General features: G+C 36.0%; 1 protein-coding gene across 2 annotated transcripts in view; it reads right to left on the reverse strand.

The window, feature by feature from the left end:
• NUDCD1 (NudC domain containing 1) overlaps positions 1 to 27,323 on the reverse strand; it is a 71,894-nt gene that overhangs the window by 5,383 nt on the left and 39,188 nt on the right. For both annotated transcript variants that reach the window (XM_035011762.1, XM_035011763.1), the window contains exon 8: positions 23,085 to 23,210. In XM_035011762.1, coding sequence (XP_034867653.1) covers positions 23,085 to 23,210 — 126 coding nt within the window. The remainder of the gene's footprint in view (positions 1 to 23,084; positions 23,211 to 27,323) is intronic.

Genomic DNA, 27,323 nt, shown 5'->3' on the forward strand with positions numbered 1-27,323 from the left:
CTGCCTGGACTCTTCCTGCCCTTTCTTGCCTGATGGATTCCTTCTCACCCTCCAAGATTCCATCAATATCAGTTGCTCTGGGAACTTCCTCTATTCCCATGGTTATATGAGCTGCTTGAACTCTTGAGAACCCTCAGCATCAAGTATATCATTCCAAACGAATTTTCATATTTGTGTGAGATTCTTAATATGCATGTATACCATCCATGGTATGCTGACTAATGTACCACCCCCACCCAATGTCCACATCTTAATCCCATGGAACCTACGAATATGTTACCTTTCAAGGCAAAAGGGGCTTTGCAGATATGACTAAGTTAAGGATCTTGAACTGGAAAGCTAATCCTGGACTACCTGGATGGGCCCAATGTATTAACAAGGTTTTTGTTTTGGGTTTTTTTAAGATTGATTTTATTTATTTATTTAATTTTTATTTATTTATTTATTTATTTATTCATTCATTCATTTATTTATTTATTTATTTTGACAGAGAGAGAGAGATAGCAAGAGCAGGAACACAAGCAGGGGGAGTGGGAGAGGGAGAAGCAAGCTTCCCGCCGAGCAGGGAGCCCGATGTGGGGCTCCATCCCAGGACCCTGGGATCATGACCTGAGCTGAAGGCAGATGCTTAACGACTGAGCCACCCAGGCACCCCTAGCATAATTTTGAAGGGCTCTAGGATTTTCAGAATGGTAAATGAGCACTGGCTTCAACTTAAAAACACCAGCTGAACTCACCCCCAACAAACAGTCAAGCCTGTCCTTTGCAGCTTTGAAACCAGGCACTGACTTCTCCTTTCCAGCTATGAAAAGTCCTAGATGGCATCTTCTTCCAATATAAAGCTGTTTTGACTACACTGAAAATCTGTTGTTTAGTGTAGTCACCATCATTAATGATCTTAGCTAGACTTTCTGGATAACTTGCTGTGCCTCACCTTGTAATTTCATGTTATGGAGAAGGCTTCTTTCCTTAAACCTCATGAACCAAGCTCTGCTACCTTCAAACTTTTCTTCTACAGCTCTTTACCTCTTGCAGGCCTTCATAGAATTGAAGAGAGTTGGGGTCTTGCTCTGGGTTCGTCTTTGGCTTCAGGGAATGTTGTGCCTGGTTTTATCTTCTATCCAGACCACTAAAACTTTCTCTGTATCAGTTAAGGCTGTTTTGCTTTCTTATCACTGGTGTGTTCACTGGAGTAGCACTTTTAATTTCCTTTAAGAACTTCTCCGGAGTGCCTGGGTGGCTCAGGCATGAAGCGCATGCCTTCAGCTCAGGTAATGATCCCAGGGTCCAGGGATGAAGCCCCGCATTGGGCTCCCTGCTCCGCGGGAAGCCTGCTTCTCCCCTCTCCCTCTGCCCCTGCTTGTGTTCCCTCTCTTGCTGTGTCTCTCTCTGTCAAATAAATAAATAAATATAGTCTTAAAAAAAAAAAAGAACTTTCCCTTTGCATTCACAACGTGGCTAGCCATTTGGGGAAAGCAGCCTAGCTTTTGATTTTAAAATGACAGACATGTGATCTTTCCTTTCACTTTAATGCTTAGAAGCCATTGTAGGGTTATTAATTGGACTAATTTCAATATTGATGTGTCTTAGGGAATAGGGAAGGTTAGAGAGGGAGAGAAGGGAATGGCAAGGTTGGTCAAGCAGTCAGAATACATACAACATTTATAGATTAAGTTTGCCATCTTATATGAGCAAGGTTTGTGGCACCCCAAAACAATTACAATAGTTAACAATAAAGATCAATGATCATAGATGACTGTAACAAATACAATTTTTCAAATTTTTTTATTATTATAAGAATTACCAAAATGTGACAAGGAGACACAGTGAGCAAATGCTGTTGGAAAAATGGCTCAATAGACTTGCTCAGCACAGGGTTGCCAGAAACCTTCAATTGTGAAAAAACCAAACCAAACCAAACCAAAACAAAAACAAGAAAAACAACAACAAACGAAAACACTGCATCTATGAAGCACAATAAAAGGAGGTATGCCTGAACTTTATGCCATACTCAAATAATACCTTCTCTTCTCAGTTTTCTCCGTTAATAAAAAGAAATAAGGCAACAATAGTTTATACCTCTCCTATAAAACTTATCTCATTTCCTTTATATGCTCTTTGAGGGTGAGGCCTATGACTCTAGGTGGGCTACTTAGCCCCTACTTCATTCTCCTGTAAATATGACAATAATAGTACTTATTTCACAATTGTTATAATCAGTAAAATATATTTCAAGCACCTGCATAGTGCTTGGAACTTAGAAAGACCTTAGTAAACCAAATATTCTTTATCGCCATTCTAGGCATCTTCTATAGATTCTTCCTTAAATATTATTGGCATTCCAAATTAAACAAAGGAGATGAACATTAATGGGGAAAGCATAGCAACTTAGCAATGATCTTCATGAAATCATATAGCACTTAATTTTATGCCTAAGAAATGTGTGAATAGCTATTAAAAAGAAAACCCTTACTCTGTGTTAATCAGCATATTTCATTTAGACAAATTTCTAAACTCTTGCACCATTTCAAAACTAAGAAACGCAAAATTCATCATTCTGCTTGTCATTTTATTGTCAAATAAATTCTATCTATAGTTCCACCTGTATGCCCATCAGTTTTAATTTTATACCTTCCTATAATGCATATGTTTCAGTAGTTTGCAGATCTGCCTAGAAAAAAGTGAACAAATTATTCTTGAAATAAGATTTGGATGCTTTAAATATACTCTCAAAACCAAGTTTCTGGAAGTTTTAAATAAAGCAAATTAAAATTAACTAGTCTGATGATACTAACTGTAAATAATGTGAGAAAAAACATGCTTTAATGAGGTAAACAATTTAGAATTCTTCTATGTGTAGTAAGAGACTGTGTAATATTCATTTTACCTAATAAATTCCAGCCTTTCTTGTCTTCATTTTATTTTTTTAAAGATTTTATTTATTTATATGACAGAGACAGACAGCGAGAGCAGGAACACAAGCAGGGGGAGCAGGAGAGGGAGAAGCAGGCCTCCTGCTGAGCAGGAAGCCCGATGTGGGACTTGATCCCAGGACTCTGGGATCATGACCTGAGCTGAAGGCAGCCGCTCAATGACTGAGCCACCCAGGCGCCCCCCTAGTCTTCATTTTAAATCAAGTATTCTACACAGCTAAATAAACAAGATTATGTCACTAAAAAAAAAAAAAAAAAAAAAGCCACTGAAAGATGTTTGATCCTTCTTGGATTGGTCAGTGCCATGACAGGAAAATAGGCTTATAATTCCATTCAAAGTTGCAAAGTAAGAGTGGATAAAGGAACTGCATATAAACACTGATTTTAAGGTAACACCTAAAAAATGTTTGGTTTCATTCTTCTCATAACAGTACTGGAATCTTGTGATAATTATTCACGCTTTTTACTACTTTTTCTTGCCTCGCTTCACTAGCATGGATTTCCAGCATGATGCTGACTAGGAGTAATGAGGGCAAACACCTTGCCTGCTACCAATCTTAGCGGGAGGCATTCAGTCTTTTACCATAAAGTACAATGTTAACTCTAGGTTTCTCAGGGAGGCAGTTAGCTTCAATTCCTAGTTTGCCAAGCATTTTTATCATAAATGGCGTAAACGTGGCTAAAATATTTTTAGTCTGTTGATAATGCTGAATTTCACTGATATTTGAATGCTGAATCAGCCTGGAATTCCCAATATAAACTATAATTGGTCATGATGTATTATCATTTTATTTACTGTTGGATTTCATTTACTAATATTTTACTGAGAATTTTTACATTTTATTCATGACAATATTGGCTTCTCTTTTTTCATACTTTTCTTTTTTTGTCATAACTTTGGCTATCAGAGTACTGTGGGCTCCTAAAATAAGTTTAGAGGTATTCCTTTTATTTCCTGGGACAGTTTGTAGATGAATGATACTGTTTCTTTGTTTGGTAAAACACTGGTGAAGCAACCTAGGTCTGGAGATTTGTTAGAAGGTTTTTAATGATAAATTCAATCTTGTTAACAGATATAGGACTACTAAGGTTATCTATTTCTTCTTGAGTGAACTGTGCTTGTCTTTTAGGGAATTTGCTGCACTTAAATTGTCAAATATATGAAAACAGAGTTGCTCATAATATTCCATTATTACACCTTACTGTCTTTGGACCTTTATGCACCTTTTTATTCCTAATATTGGTAATTTGTGTCTTCTTTTTCCTTGGTTATTCTGGCTAGAGACTTACCAAGTTTGATCTTTTCAAAGGATGAGCTTTTGGTTTCGTTGCTTTTACTATTTTCCACTGATTTCTGCTCTTACCTTTATTAAGTTTCCTTTCTCCTGTTTGCTTTAGATTTGATTTGCTCTTTTCCTAAGTTTAAGGTGCAAGCTTAAACTATTAAGTTGATACATTTTTTCTTATATAACCTGTAATGCTATAAAAATTCCCTCTAAGCATTGCTTTAGGGGCATCCTACATGTACTATGCTTCATTTTCATTCAACACAAAATTTCTTAACTTCCTTTGTGAGGTCCACTATGGCTCATGGGTTATTTAGAAATGTGTTATTTAATTTCCAAATTACTTGTGGGTTTTCCAGATTTTTCTGTTTTACTAAGTACCTAATTTAATTGTTATGATCAGAGAACACTCCATTTGTGATTCTTATTTTTAAAAAATTGTTGAGGATTATTTTTTGGGCCAGAATATGGTCTATTTTGGTGAATGTTCCATGTCTCTTCTGGGATTCCAATCAGATGTAAATACTCCTAAATGCTTTTTTTGTTTTTAATCCCTACCCCACCCCCCACTTTGGTTTAGGTTCTACTAATTTTTAATAACCTATTTTCAAGGTCACTAATTCTTTTTTCACAGATGTACTGAATATACTGAATATACTGATGAGTTTGTTAAGGCATTCTTGTTGCTGTGCTTTTTTTTCTAGAATATTCATTTTATTCTCTTACAGTTTCTCTCTGCTATAATTCTGCATTTATTTATGTACGTATGTATGTAATTCATATTTTCTACTAAACTCTTTAACATCACACAGTTATTTTAAGTTCCTTGTCTGGTAGTTCCAAAATACGTATCATTTGAGTCTGGTTATCTGGTCTGCCTTGACAGTGGAATGTTTTTACTTTCTTCTTTTTGTGTGCCTTGTATTATTATTTTTTTGCCTTGTAATTTTTTATTAAATACGGGATGTGAAAAACAGTAGAGACTGAGGTAAGTAGTATTTATGCCCGAGAATGGACACACTTCTGCTAGTCACTAGTGTGGGTGGTTATGACAGAGTAAGGTTGTAAAAAGGCTGATTTAAGCTTGAGTTCTGTTGTTACAGTTACTCTCAGTGTATCCCTGGCTTCAACTTCCCCTAGTGTTAAGTTATTTCAGGGTTTGGGCCTTTTCAGTGACACAGTCCTTCCTCCAGTGGTAGAAAACTTCTAATAGTCTGGGCCTCGGATGATCTGACTTCTCTCCCAGGCCCAGAGATGGTGTTTTTTAAAGTTTTTATTTTTATTCCCCTTACCAGCAATAAGTCTTCTTCTGAGCCCTTGGGATGCTAAGATTTGATGCTCTTCTCCCAGCAGCTTAAGACTTCTGTTACTTATGGAAAATAATCTAAGAAGGATATCATACACTGCACTGGAGTACAGAGCAAGGGACATTTGGTTCTCAAGAGATAAGGAGATTACCTGTTCATCAAAACTATGTGCTGTTTTCTAAACAATATTCCACTTCTCTGTTAGACCTGACTTGCCAATGCATTTTTTATAGGATGACCTTCTAGTTCTTCATGAGCTCTGAAAGAGATTGTTTCTACTGCTCCCTATAATCTCCACGTATGTTCACACTAAACATCCATCTCAAGATAATTCCAAAGGTTTTCTCTCATCCCTGCAAACTCTAAAAATCCACACAACATAATCTTGTCCAAAAGAAAAATCAGAATTAAGATTACAAATGAAGTAACTAGATTGCTAAGTGAATTAAGTAAATGAAAATGAAGTGTGACAATTAAAAAATAGAATTAAAATTAAAATTAATTAATTAAAATTAAAAGACGCTCCTCCTGGTCTTACCATTTAGGAAATTACGAGGGTTTCAGGAAGTCGGTGTCAGGAACTGGAGGCAGAGTATATATACATATTTTCTATTATTTTACAACTACCTTATTTAATCTTCACTACTTGAGAATTAAGAATATGATGCTATTTTGTAAAAGAGGAAACTCAAAAACAAGATGTTAAGAGACTTAAGCTAATAAATGGCAACTGGATTTCAGTTCGGATATGCTTCCAAACCCATGTTCTTAATTACCACCACTGCATGCTCTCCAAAGCCCATTTTATAGTAATTATTATTTGTTATTTTTAATTGAAGCATAGCTGACATGTAATACAGCATTAGTTTTAGGCGTATGACCTAGTGATCCAACAATCATATATGTTACAAAATGCTCACCATGACAAGTATAGTTACCATAAGTCACCATACAAAGTTGTTAAATTACTGACTATATTCTCTATGCTATACTTTTTGATCCCTGTGACTTTTTATAACTCCAAATATGTACTTTTTAATTCCCTTCACCTATTTTGTCTGTCTTCTTATCCCCCTCCCCTCTGGCAACCACCAGTTCTCTGTATTTATGGGTGTTTTTGTTTGTTCATTTGCTTTGTTTTTAGAGATTCCACATGTAAGTGAGATCATATATTTGTCTCTTGACTTATTTCACTTGGCATAATGCCATCAAAGTGCATCCATGTTGTCACAAATGGCAAAATTACATTCTTTTTTAGAGCTAAAAAATATATTGTGCGTATACACACATTTTCTTTACCCATTAGTCCATCAATGGACACATATTGTTTCCCTGTGTTGGTTCTTGGCTATCATAAATAATGCTACCATGAACAATGGGGATTAGTGCTTTTTTGAGTTAGTGTTTTTATTTCCTTTCAATAAATACCCAGGAATGGAATTACTGGATCATGTGGTTATTTCTATTTCTAATTTTTTGAGGAAACTCCATGTTTTCCATAATGGTTGCACCAATGTACATTCCCACCAAAAGTGCACAAGGGTTCCCTTTCCTCTCATCCTCACCAACACTTGTTACTTCTTGTCTTTTTTGATACTAGCCATTCTCACTGGTGATTCACTGTGGTTTTGATTTGCATTTCCCTGATGATTAGTAATGTGGAGCTTATTTTCACAGGTATCTTGGTCATCTGTTGTGTCTTTTTTGGAAAAATGTCTATTCAGGTCCTTTGCCTTTTGGTGTTGGTGTTGAGTTGTAGGAGTTTTTTATATATTTTGGATATTAATCCCTTATTGGATATATCATTTGCAAACCTCTTCTCCAAATTGGTAAGTGACCTTTCATTTTGTTAATGGTTTCCTTTGCCCTTCAAAAAGATTTTTAGCTTGATGTAATCCCAATTGTTTATTTTTGTTATTGTTTCCCTTGCCTGAGGAAAGAGATTTAGAAAAATACTGCTAAGGCTGAGGTATAAGCCTTTACTGCCTATGTGTTCTTTTGGGAGTTAGATGGCTTCAGGTCTTACATTCAGGTTTTTCAGCCATTTTGAAATTATTTTTGGGTATGGTGCAAAGAAATGGTCCAGTTTCATTCTTTTCCCAGCATTATTTATTGAAGAAACTATCTCTTCCCCATTGTATATTCTTTAAAGAAAAAAAAAAAAAAAGATGTATTTGAGAGAGAGCAGGGTGGGAGGGGCAGACAGGGGCAGAAGGAGAGGGAGAGAATCCCAAGCAGACTCCCTGCTGAGTGTGGAGTCCTACTTGAGGCTCGATCCCATACCCCTGAGATCATGACATGAGCCAAAACCAAGAGTTGGACCCTCAACTGATTGATCTACCCAGGTGCCCCATCCCCCTCATATATTCTTGCCTCTTTTGTCATATATTAATTAACTATATCAGCATCGGTTTATTTCTGGGCTCTCTCTTCTGTTTCACTAATTTATGGGTCTGTTTTTGTGTATCATTCTGTTTTGATTACTATACTATGTAGTATAGTTTCAAATCTGGGATTGTGACACTTCCAGCTTTGTTCATTCTCAAGAATACCTTGGATATTAGTGGTCTTTTGTGGTTCATACAAATTTCAGGATGTTTTGTTCTAGTTCTGTGAAAAATGCTATTGGTATTTTGATAGGCATTTCACTGAATATCTAGATTACTTTGAGTGTTATGGACATTTTAACAATATAAATTCTTCCAATCCATAAGCACGGTATATATTTCCATTTCTTGTGTTTTGTTTGATTTCTTTCATCAACTATAGTTTTCAGAGTACAGGTCTTTCACCTCCTTGGTTAAATTTATTGCTAGGTATTTTAATTGCTTTTGATGCAACTGTCAGTGAGGTGTCCTTAATTCCTCTTTATGACAGTAATTAGTGTACAGAAACACAAAAGATTTCCGTATGTTGATTTTGTATCCTGCAACAATTGTAAATACATTTATGAGTTCCAACAAATTTGGGGTCTTTAGGGTTTTCTATATACAACATTACATTATCTGCAAACAATTTTACCTTTTTTTTTTTTTAAAGATTTTATTTATTTATTTGAGACAGAGAGAACGAGAGAGAGAGAGCACATGAGAGGGGGGAGGGTCAGAGGGAGAAGCAGGCTCCCCGCCGAGCAGGGAGCCCGATGCGGGACTCGATCCAGGGACTCCAGGATCATGACCTGAGCCAAAGGCAGTTGCTTAACCAACTGAGCAACCCAGGCGCCCGAATTTTACTTTTTTTTTTTAAATTAATTGAAATACAGTTTAACACCTAATGTTCTGTTAGTTTCAGATGAACAACACAGTGATTTGGTAAGTCTCTATGTCATGCTATGCTAATCAGAAGTGTGGCTACCAAGAGTCACTATACAGTGTTATTACAACACCACGGACTATATTCCTAATACTTGTATCCTCCATCCCCATGACTTGTAACTATAGGCCTGTTTCTTCCACTCCCCCTCACCTGTTTTGGCCATTCCCTCCCCTTTGGCAACAGTTGTTCTCTGTACTTATGGGTCTGTTTTGTTTATTAGATTCTACATATAAATGAAATCATATGGTATTTGTCTTTCTCTGACTTATTTCACTTAGTGTAATACTTTCTTCCTATGTCCAACCATACTGTCACAAATGGCAAGATTACATCCTTTTTCATAGCTGAGTAATATTCCTGTGTGTGTGTGTGTGCGCGTGTGTATAAACACATACCACATCTTCTTTATCCATTCTTCTATTGATGGACACTTGGGGTTGCTTCCATATCTTGGCTATTGTAAATAATACTGCAATGAACATAGGGGTGCATACACCTTTTGGGTTTTTTTTTCCCCCGTTTTTAGAGAGGAGGGGGGGTAGAGGGGGAGAGAGAATCTTGAGCAGGCTTCACACCCAGCTGAAGCCCGACAAGGGGCTCAGTCTCACGACCCAGAGATCGTGACCTGAGCCTAAATCAAGAGTGGGATGCTTAACTGACTGTGCAACCTGGTGCCCCTACACAGATCTTGAATTGTTTTTGTTTTCTTTGGGTAAATACCCAGTGGTGGAACTACTTAGTTTTACTTCTTCCCTACTAATTTGGATGCCTTTTTCTTTTTCTTGTCTGACTGCTGCAGCTAGGACTCCCAGTACTATGTTGAATAAGTGGCAAGAGTAGGCATCCTTGTCTCATTCCTGATCTTAAGAGGAAAATTTTCAGTTTGAGTATAATGTTAGCTGTGGCTCTGTCATATATGGTATTTACTATGTTGAGGTATGTTCCCTCTATACCTGACTTTATTCAAAGTTTTTATCATAAATCAATGTTAAATTTTGTCAAATGCTTTTTCTGCATGTATTAAGATGATCTTATGATTTTTATTCTTTATTTTGTTGATGTGGTTTATCACGTTGGTAGATTTGTGGATAATAAACCATTATCCATTTTTACAATTCTGGAATAAATCCCACTTGGTCATGGTGAATGATCCTTTTAATGTATTGTTGAATTTGGTTTGCTTATATTTTGTTGAGGATTTTTACATCTATATTCATCAGAAATACTGGTCTGTAGTTTTTTTTTTTTTTAAAGTGTCTTTGCCTGATTTTGGTATCAAGGTAATGCTAGCTTTGTAGAATAAATCTGTAAGCATTCTATTATTTGGAACAGTTTGAGAAGAATAGGTATTACTTTTTCTTTAAATTTTAGAATTCACCTTTGAAGCCATCTGTTCCTGGACTTTGTTTTTTGGGAGTTTTTTGATTAATGATTCAGTTTCACTACTAGTTATCAGCCTGTTCAGATTTTTTCTTTCTTTCTGATTCAATCTTGGACGTGTGTATATTTCTAGAAATTTACCCATTTTCTAGGTTATTGAACTTGTTCACATATAATTTTTTGCCATAGTCTCTTATAATCCTTTGTATTTCTGTGATATCAGTTTTAACTTCTCTTTCATTTCTGATTCTATTTATTTGAGTCTTTTTCTTGATGAAAGGTTTATCAATTTTGTTTATCTTTGCAAAGAACCAACTTTCAGTTTCACTGGTCTTTTCTATTGTTTGTTTAGTCTCTATTTCCCTTACTACTGTTTTATGCTTTATTACCTTCCTTCTACTAACTTTGGGCTTTGTTCTTTTTCTCATTCCTTTAGTTAAAAGGTAAGATTGATATTTTTCTTATTTCTTGAGATAGGCCCATTTGGCTATAAATGTCCTTCTTAGAACTGCTTTTGCTGCATCCCAAAGATTTTGAACCATTGTGTTTCTATTTTCATTTGTCTCCAGGTAATTTCTGATTTCCTCTTTGATTTCTGCATTGACCCATTGGTTGTTTAGCAGAATATTGTTTAGCCTCTATGTGTCTGTGTTGTATCCAGTTTTGTTCTTGTAATTGATTTCTAGTTTCATACATTATGATTGGAAAATATGCTTGATAAGATTCCAAACTTCCTGAATTTGTTGAGACTTGTTTTGTGGCCTAATGTGATCTATCCTGGAGAATGTTCCATGTGCACTTGAATGTGTATTCTTCTATTTGGGGATGGAATGTTCTATATCTATATATATCTATTTATTATGTGTGTGTGTATATATATATATATTAAGTTCATCTAGTCTAATGTATTATTCAAAGCTACTGTTTCCTTACTAATCTGATTTTCTGTCTTGATGGTCTATCCATTGATGTAAGTGGGTTGATAGTCTCTTACTGTATTATTGTCAATTTCTCCCTTTGTCTTTTAATATTTGCTTTTACATATGTAGGTGCTCCTGTGTTGGTTGCATAAATATTTACAATTGGTATAAACTCTTGTTGTATTGATCCCTTTATCATTATTTTAATAATGTATCATTATACATTCTTTGTCTCTAGTTATAGTCTTTGTTTTAAAGTCTATTTTATCTGATTTTTTTTTTTCCACTTCCATTTGCATGGGATCATTTTCCATTTCTGTACTTTCAGTCTCTATGTGTCTTCAGGTCTGAAATGAGTCTCACATAGGCTGAATACATATGGGTTTTGTTTTTTTTTTTAATCCATTCAGTCACCCTATATCTTTTGTTTGGAGCATTTAGTACTTTTACATTTTAAGTAATCAATAGGTATGTACTTATTGCCATTTGTTGTTTTCTGGTTATTTTGGTAGTTCTCTGTTCCATTCTTCTCTTGCTCTCTTACTCTGTGACTTAACTTTCTTTAATGTTATATTCCTTTCTCTTTGTGTATCTATTAAAAGGCTCTTAGTTTGTGGTTACCATCAGGTTCATATATAATATCCCATGTGTACAGCAGTCTACATTGTTGATGGTCACTTAAGTTAGAACACAATCTAAAAGGACCACGTATATACATATATACTTCCTCTTCCACGTTTATGTATGTCTTTACATCTTTTGTGTATCTCTTGATTAATTTTTAAAGATATATTTGATTTTACTGCTTTTGTCTTTCAACATACATACTAGCTTTATAAGCGACTGATCTTCTACCTTCACCTGTATATTTCCTTTTACCAGTGATAGTTTTTCCTTCATAATTTTCTCAATTTTAGTCATGGCCTTTTCTCTTCCACTTAAGGAAGTCTCTTTAACATTTGTTGTGTAAGGCCAGTTTAGTGGTGATGAACTCCTTTAACGTTTGTCTGGTAAACTCTTTATCTCTCCTTCAACTGTGAATGATAATCTTGCCAGGTAGAGTATTCTTGGTTATAGGTTTCTTTCTTTTAGCACTTTGAACATATTATGCCACTCCCTTCTGGCCTGCAAAGTTTCTGCTGAAAAATCAGTCATTAGCCTCATGGAGTTTCCCTTGTATGTAACTGTTTCCTTTTCTCTTACGGCTTTTAAGAGTCCCTCTGTATCTTTAATTTTTGCCAGTTTAATTATTGTGTCTTGGTATGGACCTCTTTGAGTTCTTCTTGTTTGAGGCTCTTAGATATGTATGTGTGTTTCCTTCCCCAGGACAGGAAAATTTTCAGCTGTTATTTCTTCAAATAGGTTTTCTGTTGTTTTCTCTTTCTTCTCCTAAAAACACTGTAATGCAAATGTCATTACACTTGATGTTTCAGAGGTCCCTTAATGTATCCTCATTTAAAAAATTCTTCTTTTTCCTGTTCAGCTTGGTTGCTTTCCACTACCCTGTCTTCCAGATTCCTAATCCATTCTTCTACATCCTCTAATCTGTCAATTCCCTGTATTTTTCAATTAATTGTATTCTTCAGCCTGATGGGTTCCTTTTATATTTTCTTTCCCTTTGTTGAAGTTCTCACTGTTTATCCACTCTTCTCTCAAGCCCAAACATTACTTTGAACTCTATCAGGTAGATTGCTTATCTCCATTTGGTTTAGCTCTTATTAAGTTTTGTCGTGTTCTTTTGTTTGGAACATATTCCTCTGTATCCTCATTTTGTCTGTTTGTTTCTATGTATTAGGTAGGTCAGCTGTGTCTTCTGGTCTTGAAAGTAGTGGCCTGATGTAGAAGGCATCCTGTGATGCCTAGAAGTGCAACTGCCCTCAGACCACTAGAACCAGGTGCTCCAGGGATGTCCTTTGTGTGGGTTGCATGCACCCTCCTGTTGTGTCTGGGGTTGCCTGTGGTCAGGATTGGCCCTCCAGCCAGCTGTCAACAATGAACTGCCATGACTACTGTGGGCACATTGGTAGGCAGAAATTGCCACCAGCATGATCAGCTAGAGGCCCAGCTGGAGCAGCTTTGAGTATGCTGGTGGGCAGATCTGGCCCTTACCCTGGCTGTCTGTATGAATGGCTATGACTGCTCCAGGTACACTGGTGGGCAGGGCTTGCCCCTGGTGCAACTGGCTGAAAGGCCTGGCTGTAGCTACAGTGGGCATACTGGTAGATGGGGTTGGCTCCCCCTTTCTTGGGCAGGAGTTGCTTTAGAGGGGCACTAGTCCTGGCCAGGGCTGCCCACCAGATGGTCCAGGCTAGAGCCACTTTGGAGGAGCATGTGCTGGGGTGGACAGATTGGGAGTGATAGGTCCACAGGGAATGCTGGAGTGTGAAAAATAGTGCTAGCAGGGTAGCAGGAGAATGTCAAAAATCAGCTCCCACATGCTTCCATCCAGCTAGGTTGATGAAGGGCAAGAAAAATGGTACTTGCCAGCACCTCTGTTCCCAATGAAAGTTCCTACAGATCCCTGCCCCCCTGGCACACGTCCTGAAATTATGCAATGCATTTCCATGTATGACCTATGTGCTTTTCAAACCGCTGCTTCTGTGCTGGGTCTCAGACCAAGTAATATAGCACATTAGCCTTTAAGACCAGACACTTGCTTTCCTCTTGTCTTCTGGCTCCCCCAGTTAAGCCCCACTGATTTTCAAAGCCAGACGTTATGGGGACTCACCTTCCCTGTACAGTTCCCCAGGGCCGGAGTATCCAGTGTGGGTACTGATCCCCTAACTCATCTGAGCCCATGATATCCCTCTTGCTTATGGGTCACCACGCTGGGGGTTTGGTTCAGTTCATGACCATGTGTCTCTGCCCATCCTACTCTTCTCAGTGTGGCCTTCTCTTTATGCTTTTAGCTGTGGAAGATCTGTTGTGACAGTCTTTAGGTCGTTTTCAGACTGAGTTTCCTGAGGCTCAGTGTATCCATGGGAAAAGGTGAGCTCAGTGTCCTCTCGCTCCACTATCTTCCCCCACTCTCCTTTTTTTATAGTAATTATTAAGCAACAATCAAGGATGTCCCTGGCTGAGCACTATTCCAGATACGGTAACCCACATACTATAAAATATGTGTGTATTCTGCTTGGACAGTTAAATTTTGTTAAGTTGTGCATGTGTGGCATATCCAAAACTGATGTTTGAAAACAACAGAAAAGAAGTCGTACAAAATCCCGAGTTGCATTTTTGTTTGAACATCCATTTGTAAGTTAATTATGTAATGATGTTTTAACATTGACTAGAGATTGGAATATAGGAAGATGCCGGATCTTAGCTTAAGTGGCATAAAATACAATCGGGGGAAATGCACTTAAATTTTTACTTTACTAAAACCTGTAGACAACAGCCATTTTTTAAGAAGTATAAGAAAAAACTTTTTTCACTTTTGAATATTATCAGATTGGATCTTCAGCTGTATCATAATGTATCAGACAACATAAATATGTAAATATATCAAGAAACAGAAAAGTGCCATGAGAAAAAAAAAGAAAGCAGGTGAATAGAAACGCAGTTTTGTTTAATATAGGTTATTAAGAGATGGAAGGTAACATGTGAAGAGAGGTCTCAATAAAGGGAGAAATGAAACAAGGCAGAACACTTCAGGTATAAAAAGTATTAACAGAAGCATGTTTTTAGTATGGGAAATGGTATGAAGGCCACCATGGCTAAAGAAAAGTGAGCTAGGAAAAAATGGTAGAGTATGAGACAATCAGCACTGGAGGGCAGTGTTTTTTAACTATGGGTCTCAACATTTTTGGTAAAATTAACTAAGTAGATCAAAAAAGAGAACTTATTGTATAAGACATTCTTCATTTCATACTATTTTTAATGAGCTAAAACAGTAAGGATAGTACTGTTTTGTGAAATTTTTGCTTCACATGTGCATGCTGAGTCTCTATTTAAAATACATACAGTGAGTTACAGAAGAGGGCTCATAGATCATGGTAAAAATCCTAGACATTATTCTAAATGTGACAGATAGGAAGCCACTAGAGGGAGGGAAGCAGAGGGAAATGACAAAACCTACTAAACCCTTTATAGAGATTACTTTGACTTTCACACGAAGTACTTATTAATTCAAAGGGGAAGATTATAACTTAGGAGCAGAGAAACCTGGTGAATACCACCCAATTAAATTTCACACCACAATGGTAAGGAAAACTGCCACGAAGCTCTTCTTCATGTGATACACTAAAAAAGAAGTATTCCTGGCAAAAATGTATCAACTGAATCTGATCTTGAGGAAATACTGGATACAGTTCATAAAAGGTACAAAATAAAGTCAATGTCATAAAAGCTGGGTAACTGGTTGTTCCAAATTAAAGGAGACTAAAGAGACATCATAACTAATTGCAATGTTTCCAAATCAGGAAAAAAAAATTGCCAGTTAGTACATTATTTGAGCAACTGGTAAAATTTGATATGAACTATATTAGATAAAAGTACTGTATCAATGTTAAACTTCCTGACTTGTATTGTGGTTATCTAAGAAAATGCCTTCATTTTTAGTGTGTATGTGAGGTACTGGGGGTTGTAAAGGGACATGTTTGTGCAACTCATTCCTAAATGTTTTAGCAAATAGGAGTAAGAAAAAAAGAAATGTGGCAAAATGTTAATAACTGCTAGAATCTAAGGGAAGGATACTGTTATGGGCTAAGCTGTAGCCCTCCCAAAGTCACATGTTTAAGTCTTAACCTCACAGTACCTTAGAATGTGACCTTATTTGGACAGAGAACCTTTAAAAGGGTGGTTAAGTTAAATTGAGGTCATTAGGGTGGGTCCTAATCCAATACAACTGGTGTCCTTATAAAAGATTAGGAAACAAACACAAGTAGAAGAAAGACCATGTGATTACTAAAAAGAGAAGACAGCCATCTATCTACATGCCAAGGGGAGAGGCTTCAGAAGAATCTAACCATGCTAACACCTAGATCTTTGATTTCTAGCCTCTAGAACTGTGAGAAAACAAATTCCTATTGTTTAAGTCACCTAGTCTGTGGTACTTTCTTATGGAGGCCATATTAGGGAAATTATTATATAGCTTAATTTATTTTTTAAAAAAGGTTTATTTATTTTAGGGTGCGTGTACATGGGGGTGCGTGGAGAGGGAGACTCTCAAGCAGACTCCCTGCTGAGCCCAGAGCCTGATGTGGGGCTTGATCCCATGACCCTGAGATCATGACCTGAGCCAAAATTGAGTTGGACGCTTACCCAACTGAGTCACCCAGACGCCCCAATATAAGCTCAATTTCTAATACTTTGTCAAATTTGATATAATGCAAATAAAAAAATCTGATACTCCAAGGAATATAAGAATGTAAAGGGTCCTTAGACCAAAAAGCTTGAGGACCACTGGTTTAGATCCTTTCTAAACATATTTCCTTTCTCTGTAACTTCTGATCTTATCCTTAATATCTTCTTAAAAGAATTAGTATGTTGGATACATGCCTTTTCTACTAGCTTTCATAATGACATTAACCTAAAAGAATTATTTCTTCTTTGTAACTCCTCTGCTTCTTGTCTTGATGGCTTTATTTATAAGTTGCAAATACTTTTTCCAGGTATTTCAGTCTCATGTTTTAAGCAGTATATGATGAATATCATTTGCTCTTGGGGCACCTTGGTGGCTCAGTCAGTTAAGTGTCTGCCTTCAGATCAGGTCATGATCTCAGGGTCCTGGGAGCGAACCCCACGTTGGGCTCCCTCCTCAGTGGGGAGGTTGCCTCTCCCTCTCCCTGCTGCTTCCTCTGCTTGTGCTCTCTCTCCTTGTCAAATGAATACATAAAATCTTAAAAAAAAAATTCTGATCTTAAACTCATTGTAATTTAATTTTTAAAAATATCCTATCACCTTTTGATTGCTCAAGTCTATATTTAATTTAATCACTACAGATTGGTGTTATTCAACAGAAACTGCAAACCACATACATAATTTTGAATTTTCTAGTAGTCACATTAAAAGGTAATAAAAACAGGAAAAAAGTAATATATTTAACCAAACATATCTAAACTATTATCATCTCAACATAAAAATTCAAATAAAAGTTATTAATGTATTTTATATTCTTTTTTATTCTAAGACTTCAAAATCTGGTTATTTCACACTTACGTGAAAGCTACATTTCAAATAGTCATTAACTACTATGTGGCCAGTGGCTACTATTTTGTAAAGTGCAGCTCTAGACAGAAGCAAAAATAATTCCTCTTTATTTGTATTTGAATTCTGCTTTGTGCTTTACATCCCATTGACCACATCTTATTACCTTTCTTTCCCAGATCTACTATTTAATATTTCTTTTATTGTGCTGCTGCATATATTCATTTAACATTTTATTTTCCAAATGTCAAATTCTAACCCTGATTTCCATTTCTTTCAGGGAATTTTATATTTTGAAAAATTTGTCATTTATAATATAGAATTCTAACCTTTTTGTTATAGTATTGTTTCCTAAAACTGTAAGGACATATACTGACTTTTCCATGTACAGGTTAATTTCAAATTGTCCAAAGTCATGACAAATGAAATCAAGAAGAAAGAACTTAAAGAGAACACTGAAGAAGTACAGACTGTCGATGAAGTACTATTTCATTCCTAAAGTGGATGTAGCAGTGAACATCTGAAATACTATAGCTTCCTTTGTTCTCTTCCTCCAATGACAAGCCAACTGGTACCCTCTTGGGTATACCAAGCAACTACACATTTGACTAGGTAGACCTTGACTTTCATACAGTACACTGACAAGCCAATTCTGCCTCTGGAAAGAAGATGTACTTACTACTTATTTATTGGAGCTGTTCCATTTATACCAATTCTACGTACACCCAAACAGCAATGTTTATGCATTTTTACTTCACAGAATCTTTGCTTATTTATATAAAATGTCTAATAATAGAAAAATCAAAGTGCTCATAATTATAAAAAAAGAAACTCAAATTTAATGCAACTGAAACAAAGATAAGATATTTAGGAGATTAAGTTCAAGATGGGAGCATAGAAAGATCCTGAACTTACCTCCTCACATGGTCACACTGAACCTACAGCTACATATGGGGGAAAAAAAAAATATCCAAGCAGGTAGAGGGGCTGAGATATAATCTCACCATGAACCACACATAAACTCTGGCACAGTCACCTATAATCAAGAGGAACTTGAAACACTGAGCTACTCCCTGAGGAATGATGGGCTTAACACCATTATCAGGCACCCCACCTTTTATGACCTGCACTTGAGAGATGAGTCTCCAAAACATCTATGTCTGAAAGCCAAGGGAGCTTGAACTGAGAAACTGTTATTAAAGAGCCATGGGGCACAGCCTTAACAGTCGTAGAGGCAGCTGACTGCAAAGTACCCAGACTTTCCGTGAAAGATGTTCATCTGCTTATCTTATTAAAGCATCTAATTTACCACTCTCCTAAGAGACAGAGACAGCAGGTGTCAACTTTGCATTCTCCCTCTGCCTCACTCCAGAGCACTGGTACCTCTCAGAAAGGAGTCTGTAACCTCAAACGGTGCCCCAATTTTTGTGCCTGCCACCCAAGAGAGGCCTCTAGATCACCTGGCTCTGGTAGCCAGAGGGGTTTAGGCTTGCAGGTCCCACAAGCTTATATAAGACAGAGAAAGCATTCTTAACCAGCTACCACCCCTAGGGCAAAGCACAGAGGCAAAAATCTGAAGTACCCAGTCTTTCTTTCCATAAAAGGGGACTATTAGCTTATCTTCATAGCTGCAGCCTGAAGGAGAGACCCACTCCAAAGACCTCAGATGGTTGGCACTACCTTTGCACTCCCCCTCTGCTATGCTGCAGGCCACAGCATCTCCAGAGGGAAGCTTGTTGTATACACATCAAGAACCCCAGGTTTTAATCTGGTGGTCTCAGTTTTTATGGCTGCTACCCAGCGGATGCCCCCTAATTGCCTATCTCTGGGGGCCAGTGGGGTTTTTATTCCTGGGTCCCATGGGACAATAACAACTAGAGATGCAGTTCTTGGCCAGCTACCACCACCAGGGCACAGCACTAGCATAATGAAACATATCCCAAGATTTCTGTGAAAAAGGCCTATTTACTTGGCCTGGAACTTCAGCCCAAGGGACAGGCTTCTTTTGGTTTGACACACATATAGAGACTTCTGAGATTCTTTCTGGGGATGGAGACCATCAGGTACTATTATTGTGCTATCCCTCTGCCTTGTTCCAGAATGCCAGTAACTCCTGGAAAGGAGCTTGTACACTTCTCTGGCATCCTGACTTTTGTGGCTGCCATCCGGGGACACCTCTAGTCTACCTGGTTCTGGTGAACAGTGGGACTTCTGTTTATGGTCCCACATGACTATATATTTTGCATACTTTAAAAGCCATTGCCTGAGGGACAGGATTCCAATCAGCCTGAATGTAGCTGCTAACTGGGATCATCCACTTAGGGACACTAACAGGTGTTGGTACACCCTCAAATACTGGGAGCTACTTAGAGTAAAAATAGGCTGCTTGGGCAATCAAAAAAGTTTGAGAGACAACCAAGAGCTAGGGTAGAGCTGAACAATAAGGTTCATCTCCTACAAGAGACCATTCCTGCAAGACTGGGAGAGTTCATGGTTTTATCTAATGCATAGAAACCAACACAGAAAGTCAGGAAAATTAAGAAACAGGAATATGTTCCAAAGAAAGGACAAGACAAGACCTCAGAAAGATATCTTAATGAAATGGAGGTAAGTGGTTTGTTTACCCAATGAAGAATTCAAAATAACAGTCATAAAGATACTCACCAAGCATGGAAGAATGGATAAACAAAGTGAAAACTTCAAAAAAGAGATAGAAAATATAAGAAAGTATCAAATAGAAGTCACAGAGCTGAAGAATACAATCACTGAAAAATATACTAGAAGGGTTCAACAGCAGACTAGATGAAGCAGAAAAAAGGATCAGTGAACTCAAATACAAGGCAGCAGAACTTATCAAATCAGAGCAGCAAAAAAAAAAAAAAAAAAAAAACCAAGAAAAAAAAGCTAAAGAAACTAAAGAAAAAAAAAAAAAAAAAAAAAAAAAAACCAGCAAAGATAGCTTAAGGACCTTATGCAACAACATTAAGCAGAACACTTGCATTATAGGGGTCCCAGAATGAAGAGAAAGGGGCTGAAAATTTCACTAACCTAGGGCAGGAAAGACACTGAGATTCAGGAAGCCCAGAAAGTTTCAAGTAAGATGAACTCAGAGACCCACACCAAGACATATCACATATCACATTTAAACTGTCAAAAGTTAAAAATGAATTTTTTTTTTGAGAGAGAGTACACGGAAGAGGGAGAGAATCCCAAGCAGATTCCCCACTCAGCATGAGATTATATCCCTCTATACCCATTTTTTGAGAGTTTTTATAAATGTTGAATTTTGTCAGATGCTTTTTCTGCATGTATTGAAATGATATTATTTTTATTGCATTGAAAAGAGTAAATTATGAATAAATTTAACCAAGGAGGTCAACAACCTGTACACTGAAAACTATAAGACACCGGGGCACCTGGGTGGCTCAGTTGGTTGGGCGACTGCCTTCGGCTCAGGTCATGATCCTGGAGTCCCTGGATCGAGTCCCGCATTGGGCTCCCTGCTCGGCGGGGAGCCTGCTTCTCCCTCTGACCCTCCCCCCTCTCATGTGCTTGCTCTCTCTCATTCTCTCTCTCTCAAATAAATAAAAAAAAAAAAAAATCTTTAAAAAAAAAAAAACTATAAGACACCAATGAAAGAAACTGAAGAAAACAAAAATAAATGGAAAGCTATTCCATGCTCACGGATTGGAAAAATTGTTAAAATGTCTATATTAAGCAATCTACAGATTCAATAAAATTCCTATCAAAATTCCCAATGGCATTTTTCCCAGAAATAGGACAAAATCCTAAAATTCATATGGAACCACAAAAGATCCCAAATAACCAAAGTAATCGTAAAAAATGCTTCCTGATTTCAAACTATATTACAAAGCTGTAGTCATTAAAACAGTACAGTATTGGCATAAAAATAGACAGAGTCCAATGGAAGAGTCCAGAAGTAAAACCACCCATATATGGTCAATTTATGATAAGGGAGCCAAGAATGCACAATGGAGAAAGGAGAGTCTCTTCAACAAACAGTGTTGGGAAACTGGATAGCCACATGCAAAAGAACAAAACTGGACCACTATCTTCACATCATATACAAAAACTAACTCAAATGGATTAAAAAGGTTAACATAAGACCTGAAATCATAAAACTCCTAAAAGAAAACAGAAGCAGTAAGCTTGACATTGGTCTTGGCAATGATTTTTTGGAGCAAAGGCAACAAAAGCAAAAATAACAAGTGGGACTATTTCGAACCAAAAAGCTTCTGAACAGCAAAGGAAATGATCAACAAAATGAAAAGGCAACCTCCTGAATAGGAAAAAGAATTTGTAAATCATATCTGATAAGGGGTTAACATCCAAAATTTATAAAGAACTTCTATAATTACATAGCAAAAATAATGCAATTAAAATATGATTGAAAGAACTAAATAGACATTTTTTCCAAAGAAGAGCTACAGGTGGCCAACTTGTACATAAAAAGGTGCTCAACAACATTAATCATCAAGAAATGTAAATCAAAATCACCATGAGATATGCCCTCACACCTGATAGTGGCTGGGGGATGGATTAAGGGTGTCAATGGGTATAAACTTCCAGTTATAAATAAGTATTGCGTATTGTGAGGTATAGCACAGTGACTATAGTTAATAATACTGTACTTCATATTTGAAATTATTAACAGAGCAGATCTTAAAAGTTCTCATTATAAGAGAAAAATTTCTAACTATGTACAGTGACAAATGTTTAACTAGACTTATTGTGGTGATCATTTTGCAATATACACAAATAGCAAATCATTGGCGTTAAACCAGCAATTAACACTAAACTGTGATTAAACAGTTTTAGAGTACGTGCAAAATGCTGAAAATGTTTTATCAAATATCATCTCTAAAAACTACAGTACAATGAGGGATCGTATGTATATTTCTTAACTTTCTGAAGAAGAACCTACTTATAATGGAAGTCTATCATACATGCTCTTTAAGAACACATTTTATAAAGAAGGTCACACAAGTCAGTCAGAAACACCAAAACAAGTAAGTGAAAAAATTTTTCACAAGAGTCAAAAGTAATGTTATGAAACAGTCAACAGTAAAAAAACCAGACTAAAAATCCTATATCTTGCACACCAAATAGTAAAGATCAAACAAAAACTGAAGAGGGAGGTAAAGATGCAATGAAATAGGTAATAACTGCTAATATTATTAATGAGAATATCAAGTGGAAATCAATTTGTCAGAGCCTTAGTCTATGACTTATTAATTTGACTTCTGTAACTGTTTAAGATAAAATAACTGAATACAGAAAAAGGCTTCATGTAAAGAAGGGATTTTAAAAAAATAGCATCATCATGAATAATGCAACTGAAAAAAATGTATTAAAGATGTATACTATAATCTGTCGGACAATCACTACATACACACATGAACTCCAATAATAACATTATATAGTGTCACCCAGCCATTAAGCCAGATTGAAATGAGAACATGAAGAAATACTTATGTCATAATTTCAAATAAAAAAAATATGAGGTTATTATAGATTAGTTGTAACTATATGTAAAAACCTGAACAGAAAAAACCCAATCACAAGATTTCAAATATGCAATAGTACCAAAACAACAAAACATTGTTTTATTAGGGATGGTGGTATAAAACTGCCACTTCACGGAGTGATGAGTTTTAAATCATAACCAGTAACTGCCAATCAAGCCAGCTTTGCAAATTATACATTTGGTCAATTAATTATCATCTCATGGTAACTTGTATTCATAAATTTTTAGAAATACAATGATCAAGAACTTACCACATGAGTAGTTTTTAATGTACTGCCATCAAATCTGCATAAACTGGAGCTCTCTTCAAAGAAAATGTCACATTCTTCTAACTCTTGAGCATTACAAGGAGGTTTTTCTTTATCTGGATTTGGATTCTTAGACCAGAAAATAAAATAAATAAACTTTCAACAATAGGAGAATGGATTTCTTCATTCTTAAAAAGATCAAAATTGTAGCAGTAACGAAAAACTGAATTTCAGACCCATGACCAATAAATCCTAATCAACAAAAACAGAAATAACAGAATTATGAAATCACCAGAAAAAGATATTAAAACAGGTATTACGAACATGTTCTATATACTCAAAGATGTAAAAAAAAGATATGTATGTTGACAGAGGTATGGAAGACATAAAAAAATAACCAAATTGAACTTCTAAACATGAAAATATAGTATCTGAAATGGAAAGTAAAAAAGATAGGACTGGCAACTAATCAGACATGGCAGACCTGTGAGCTTAAAACAAAGCAACAGTCTATCTAAAATGAAAGAGAGGGGAAAAAAAAAACAACACAGAACTGCAGTGACCTGTGGAATAATATCAAATGGTCTAACACACGAGTAACTAGAAGAGGGCAGAAAGAATGAAAAAAAAAAAGAGAAGAAATGGTAAACAAATGATGAAAACTATAATCCTATAGATTCAAAAAGGTCCAAGAAACATTAAAAAAAACTCACTGCAAATCACATTATAATGAACTTGTTGAAAAGCAGTAATAAAGAAAGTAGTCAGAAGGGAAAAAATAAACACATTATGAACAGAGGAACAAAGATACAAATGACAGCTAACTTCTCATCCGAAACTATGCAAGCCAGAAGACAATGGAGTATAACCAAAGTGAAGGGGGAAAAAACCCCCATCAACATTGACTAATGTACTTAACAAAGATACTAAAAAAGGAAGACAACCTAAGTATTTTTGCAGCAAACAGAAACTGAGAGAATTTACCCAGCAAACCTACACTATAAAAAATGCTAAAGGAAGTTCTTCAGCCAGGAGAAAAATGACAACAGATGGAAATGTGAATCAACATAAAGAAATGTAGAACAGAGGAAATGACAGGTATGTGGGTCAATGTAAGATTTCCCCTCTAATCTCTTTAAAAGAGAACTGATTAAAGTTAAAACAATAATATATTATTGATATGATAATATAAAGGATGAAGAAATGGAAATATATTGTGAAGTTCTTAAGTTATGAGTGAATTATATTTTGATGATAGATGGTGATGAGTTAAAGATGCTGTGTAAACTCCAGAACAACCACTAAGCACACATGCATGCACACACACACATTAACACACACAAATATCCACCCAAACAAAAACACAGAGGTATAGCTAATAATAAGCCAAAAGAGAAGATAAATGGAATCATTAATTTTAATATGTTCCATTGCTTAAATGCAAGAATCACTGTCTGGTCTTATATCCCTCATAGAGTAAAAGAATCACAATGTTCAAGTGATAAATATTATACACACACACACAAACAGAAATGTAATTCTACAACTGACCAAATGTCCACACACTCAGTTTGCCAAAATGCTGTCATGTTATTGAGAACTTAATGAAATGGCTTGAGAAAGCCTCTGAAACTAAATGGTTGGGAGTTATAGATCTATATTATCAAACCTGTCCATGTCCCACCTGGGATATGGAGCCACCTAGTTGTGGTTGTCTGCTCCAGCCTATATATCAGTGCAAACAATTCTGGTTGCTATACTTGGCTGGGAAGGCAATATCAACAATTAGCTGGGGCCATTTTTTCAGTGATTCAACAACATATATATGCCCAGCAGCATACAGAATACCCTCTGCACTTCTCCCTCCTTTCCCTTTTCCATTACCTGTATGTTGAAGAGGGCAAAATTATAAGGTCAGAACTATCAAGGCAGCCAGATTTTAATAGGACAAGACTATAGAGAAAGGGGAATAAACAGAGAAGAGAACCCAAGACTCTGCTGCTTCACTATAGCCATTTACTGATTTTCAAGCTGAGCTGAAAAAGACAAGTGGAAAGAAGCAGCATGCAAGGAGCTCAAAAGCTGAGTGCTGATACTATTAAAGTGTTTGGGAGACAAAAATTAGAGGACAGGGCCTACACAGGAGAAGCCCTGGTAAACATCCTAGACTTTCACTTGAGATTCATGAAAAGTTCTGCCTTAGGAGTAAGAACAAACAAGGAATAAATATCAGCCATGTAAAAAAACATGGAAATACAGCACCAAATCAAATCAATCCTTAATGGGGTTAAGAAGATAGGATGAAATTTTGCAGGATGCAGGTCAAGTATTGTTTAGAATGAAGTATATAGCTTTTCAAGAGAAAAGTAGGTTAAAAAAATCATCTGAACTTTCACTTTGAAAAATAGAGCAAAATAAATCCAAAGTAAGCAAAAAGGAGAAAATAATGTAAAAACAGAAATGAAATTGGAGACTGAAACAACAACAAAAAACAATGGAAATAGATGCCCCAAATAATCCTTATATAACAAAGAAATTAAATTCATGGCTAAAAACTTCCAAAACACAAAACTCCAATCTAGATGGTCTCACTGGTAAATTCTATATTTAAAGAAATAATGCCAATTCTACACAACCTCTTCCAGAAATAGAACAAGCAGGAAACACTTCCCTACTCATTTTATGACATCAGCATTACCTACATATCAAAACTGGATAGCGACAGTAAAAAGACAAAACAAAAACTACAGAACAACATTCCTCCTAAATATAGATGCAAAACTCCTCAGTAACATTTAGCAAACCCAAACCAGTAATATGCAAATAGGATAATACATCATTACCAAGTGGGTTTTATCCCACAAATGAAGAAAATGTATTTGACAGAATTCTATAGCCTTTCATGATTCAAAACACTCAGTTTAACAGAAATAGAAGAAAATTTCCAGAACATGACAAAAATAATCCATAATACTTAACAACAAAATATTCAACTATTTCTCCAAGACTACAAATGAGGCAAGAATGTCTGCTTTCACTATTCACCATTTCTCTTTTACAGGGGATTAAAGGTTCTAACCAATACAGAAAAGCAAGAAAAAGTATAAAGATTTGAAACACATAAGACAGCCTTCAGTTGCAGATAACAAGATTCTACGTTTTTTTTTTCCAAAATGTTACAAACACATTGGTGTTCAGCCATAAATAACTTACTCATACAGACCAATATTCATTTGAAATAATCAAGTTTAAAAGGCAGTTAACAGCAATAAAATACAGTATCAAAACAAACCTCCACTACTATAACTACTATTCCACCCCAGAGCACACCACAATAAATAGTCGCTGAATGAAGGAACATTAATAGGGCAATGCAGTCTACATGTCTTGTGGTAACACTAGGACTATGAAATCAAAGTAATGGTCTTACATATGAATTCTAGTGATTCCTGAAATTTTTAATTATTGCTGGCAGACATGAAATTTGGTTTCTCCATTTTGGCCATGCTTTCTTTTGACGGAGACACTTATTTTCAATATTCTAATTTCCTTCCTACTTTAAGATGCAATTAACCCTATAGTATAACTACATCTTTATACAGTTTTTTCCTCATTGTTCTAACTCCAGGCGGCAATAAGTCAGACATTTTACATGTGCTGATATAATTTTTGGTGAATAAACATATAAATAAAATTCTGGTATGCTTTATTCAAATTTTAAACATTATCTTGAAAGTTATCAGATTAGAACATTTCAACAAAATCTCATAGTTGAATGAGTACTGTACTATTGTAATCACTACAATGAATTACTTTGTCAATCAAAATTAATTATAGTATATATTTATACCCCTAGTGATATTCTAAGATAATCTAGAAAATTTCAATGATGACAAGTAGATTATTAGCATAGGTAGACAGTAAAATCTTAATTTTTTTATCCCTACCAGTATTGGTCTATTGATTCTTCTAAAGGAGAATATATATATTTATGTGCGTATATGTGTGAATATGTGTATATAGATGTATGTATACATATATATGTACATACATAGATACATACATACATGAACACCCATCTTATACAACAATCCCACACACATATATGTATTCATATGGTGTAAGGAATGAATATTAGAATTTTAAGCTATATTCAAACACCAGTCTGTAGTACCTAATCTGTGTCTCTAACACTAGCAAATGTAAAATAATGTTTGAAAAACATGGCATAATCCTCACATT

Source organism: Mirounga leonina, unplaced genomic scaffold (genome assembly GCF_011800145.1).
Source record: "Mirounga leonina isolate KUSES-001 unplaced genomic scaffold, KU_Mleo_1.0 Mir_165, whole genome shotgun sequence".
In the NCBI taxonomy this organism is placed as follows: Eukaryota; Metazoa; Chordata; class Mammalia; order Carnivora; family Phocidae; genus Mirounga; species Mirounga leonina.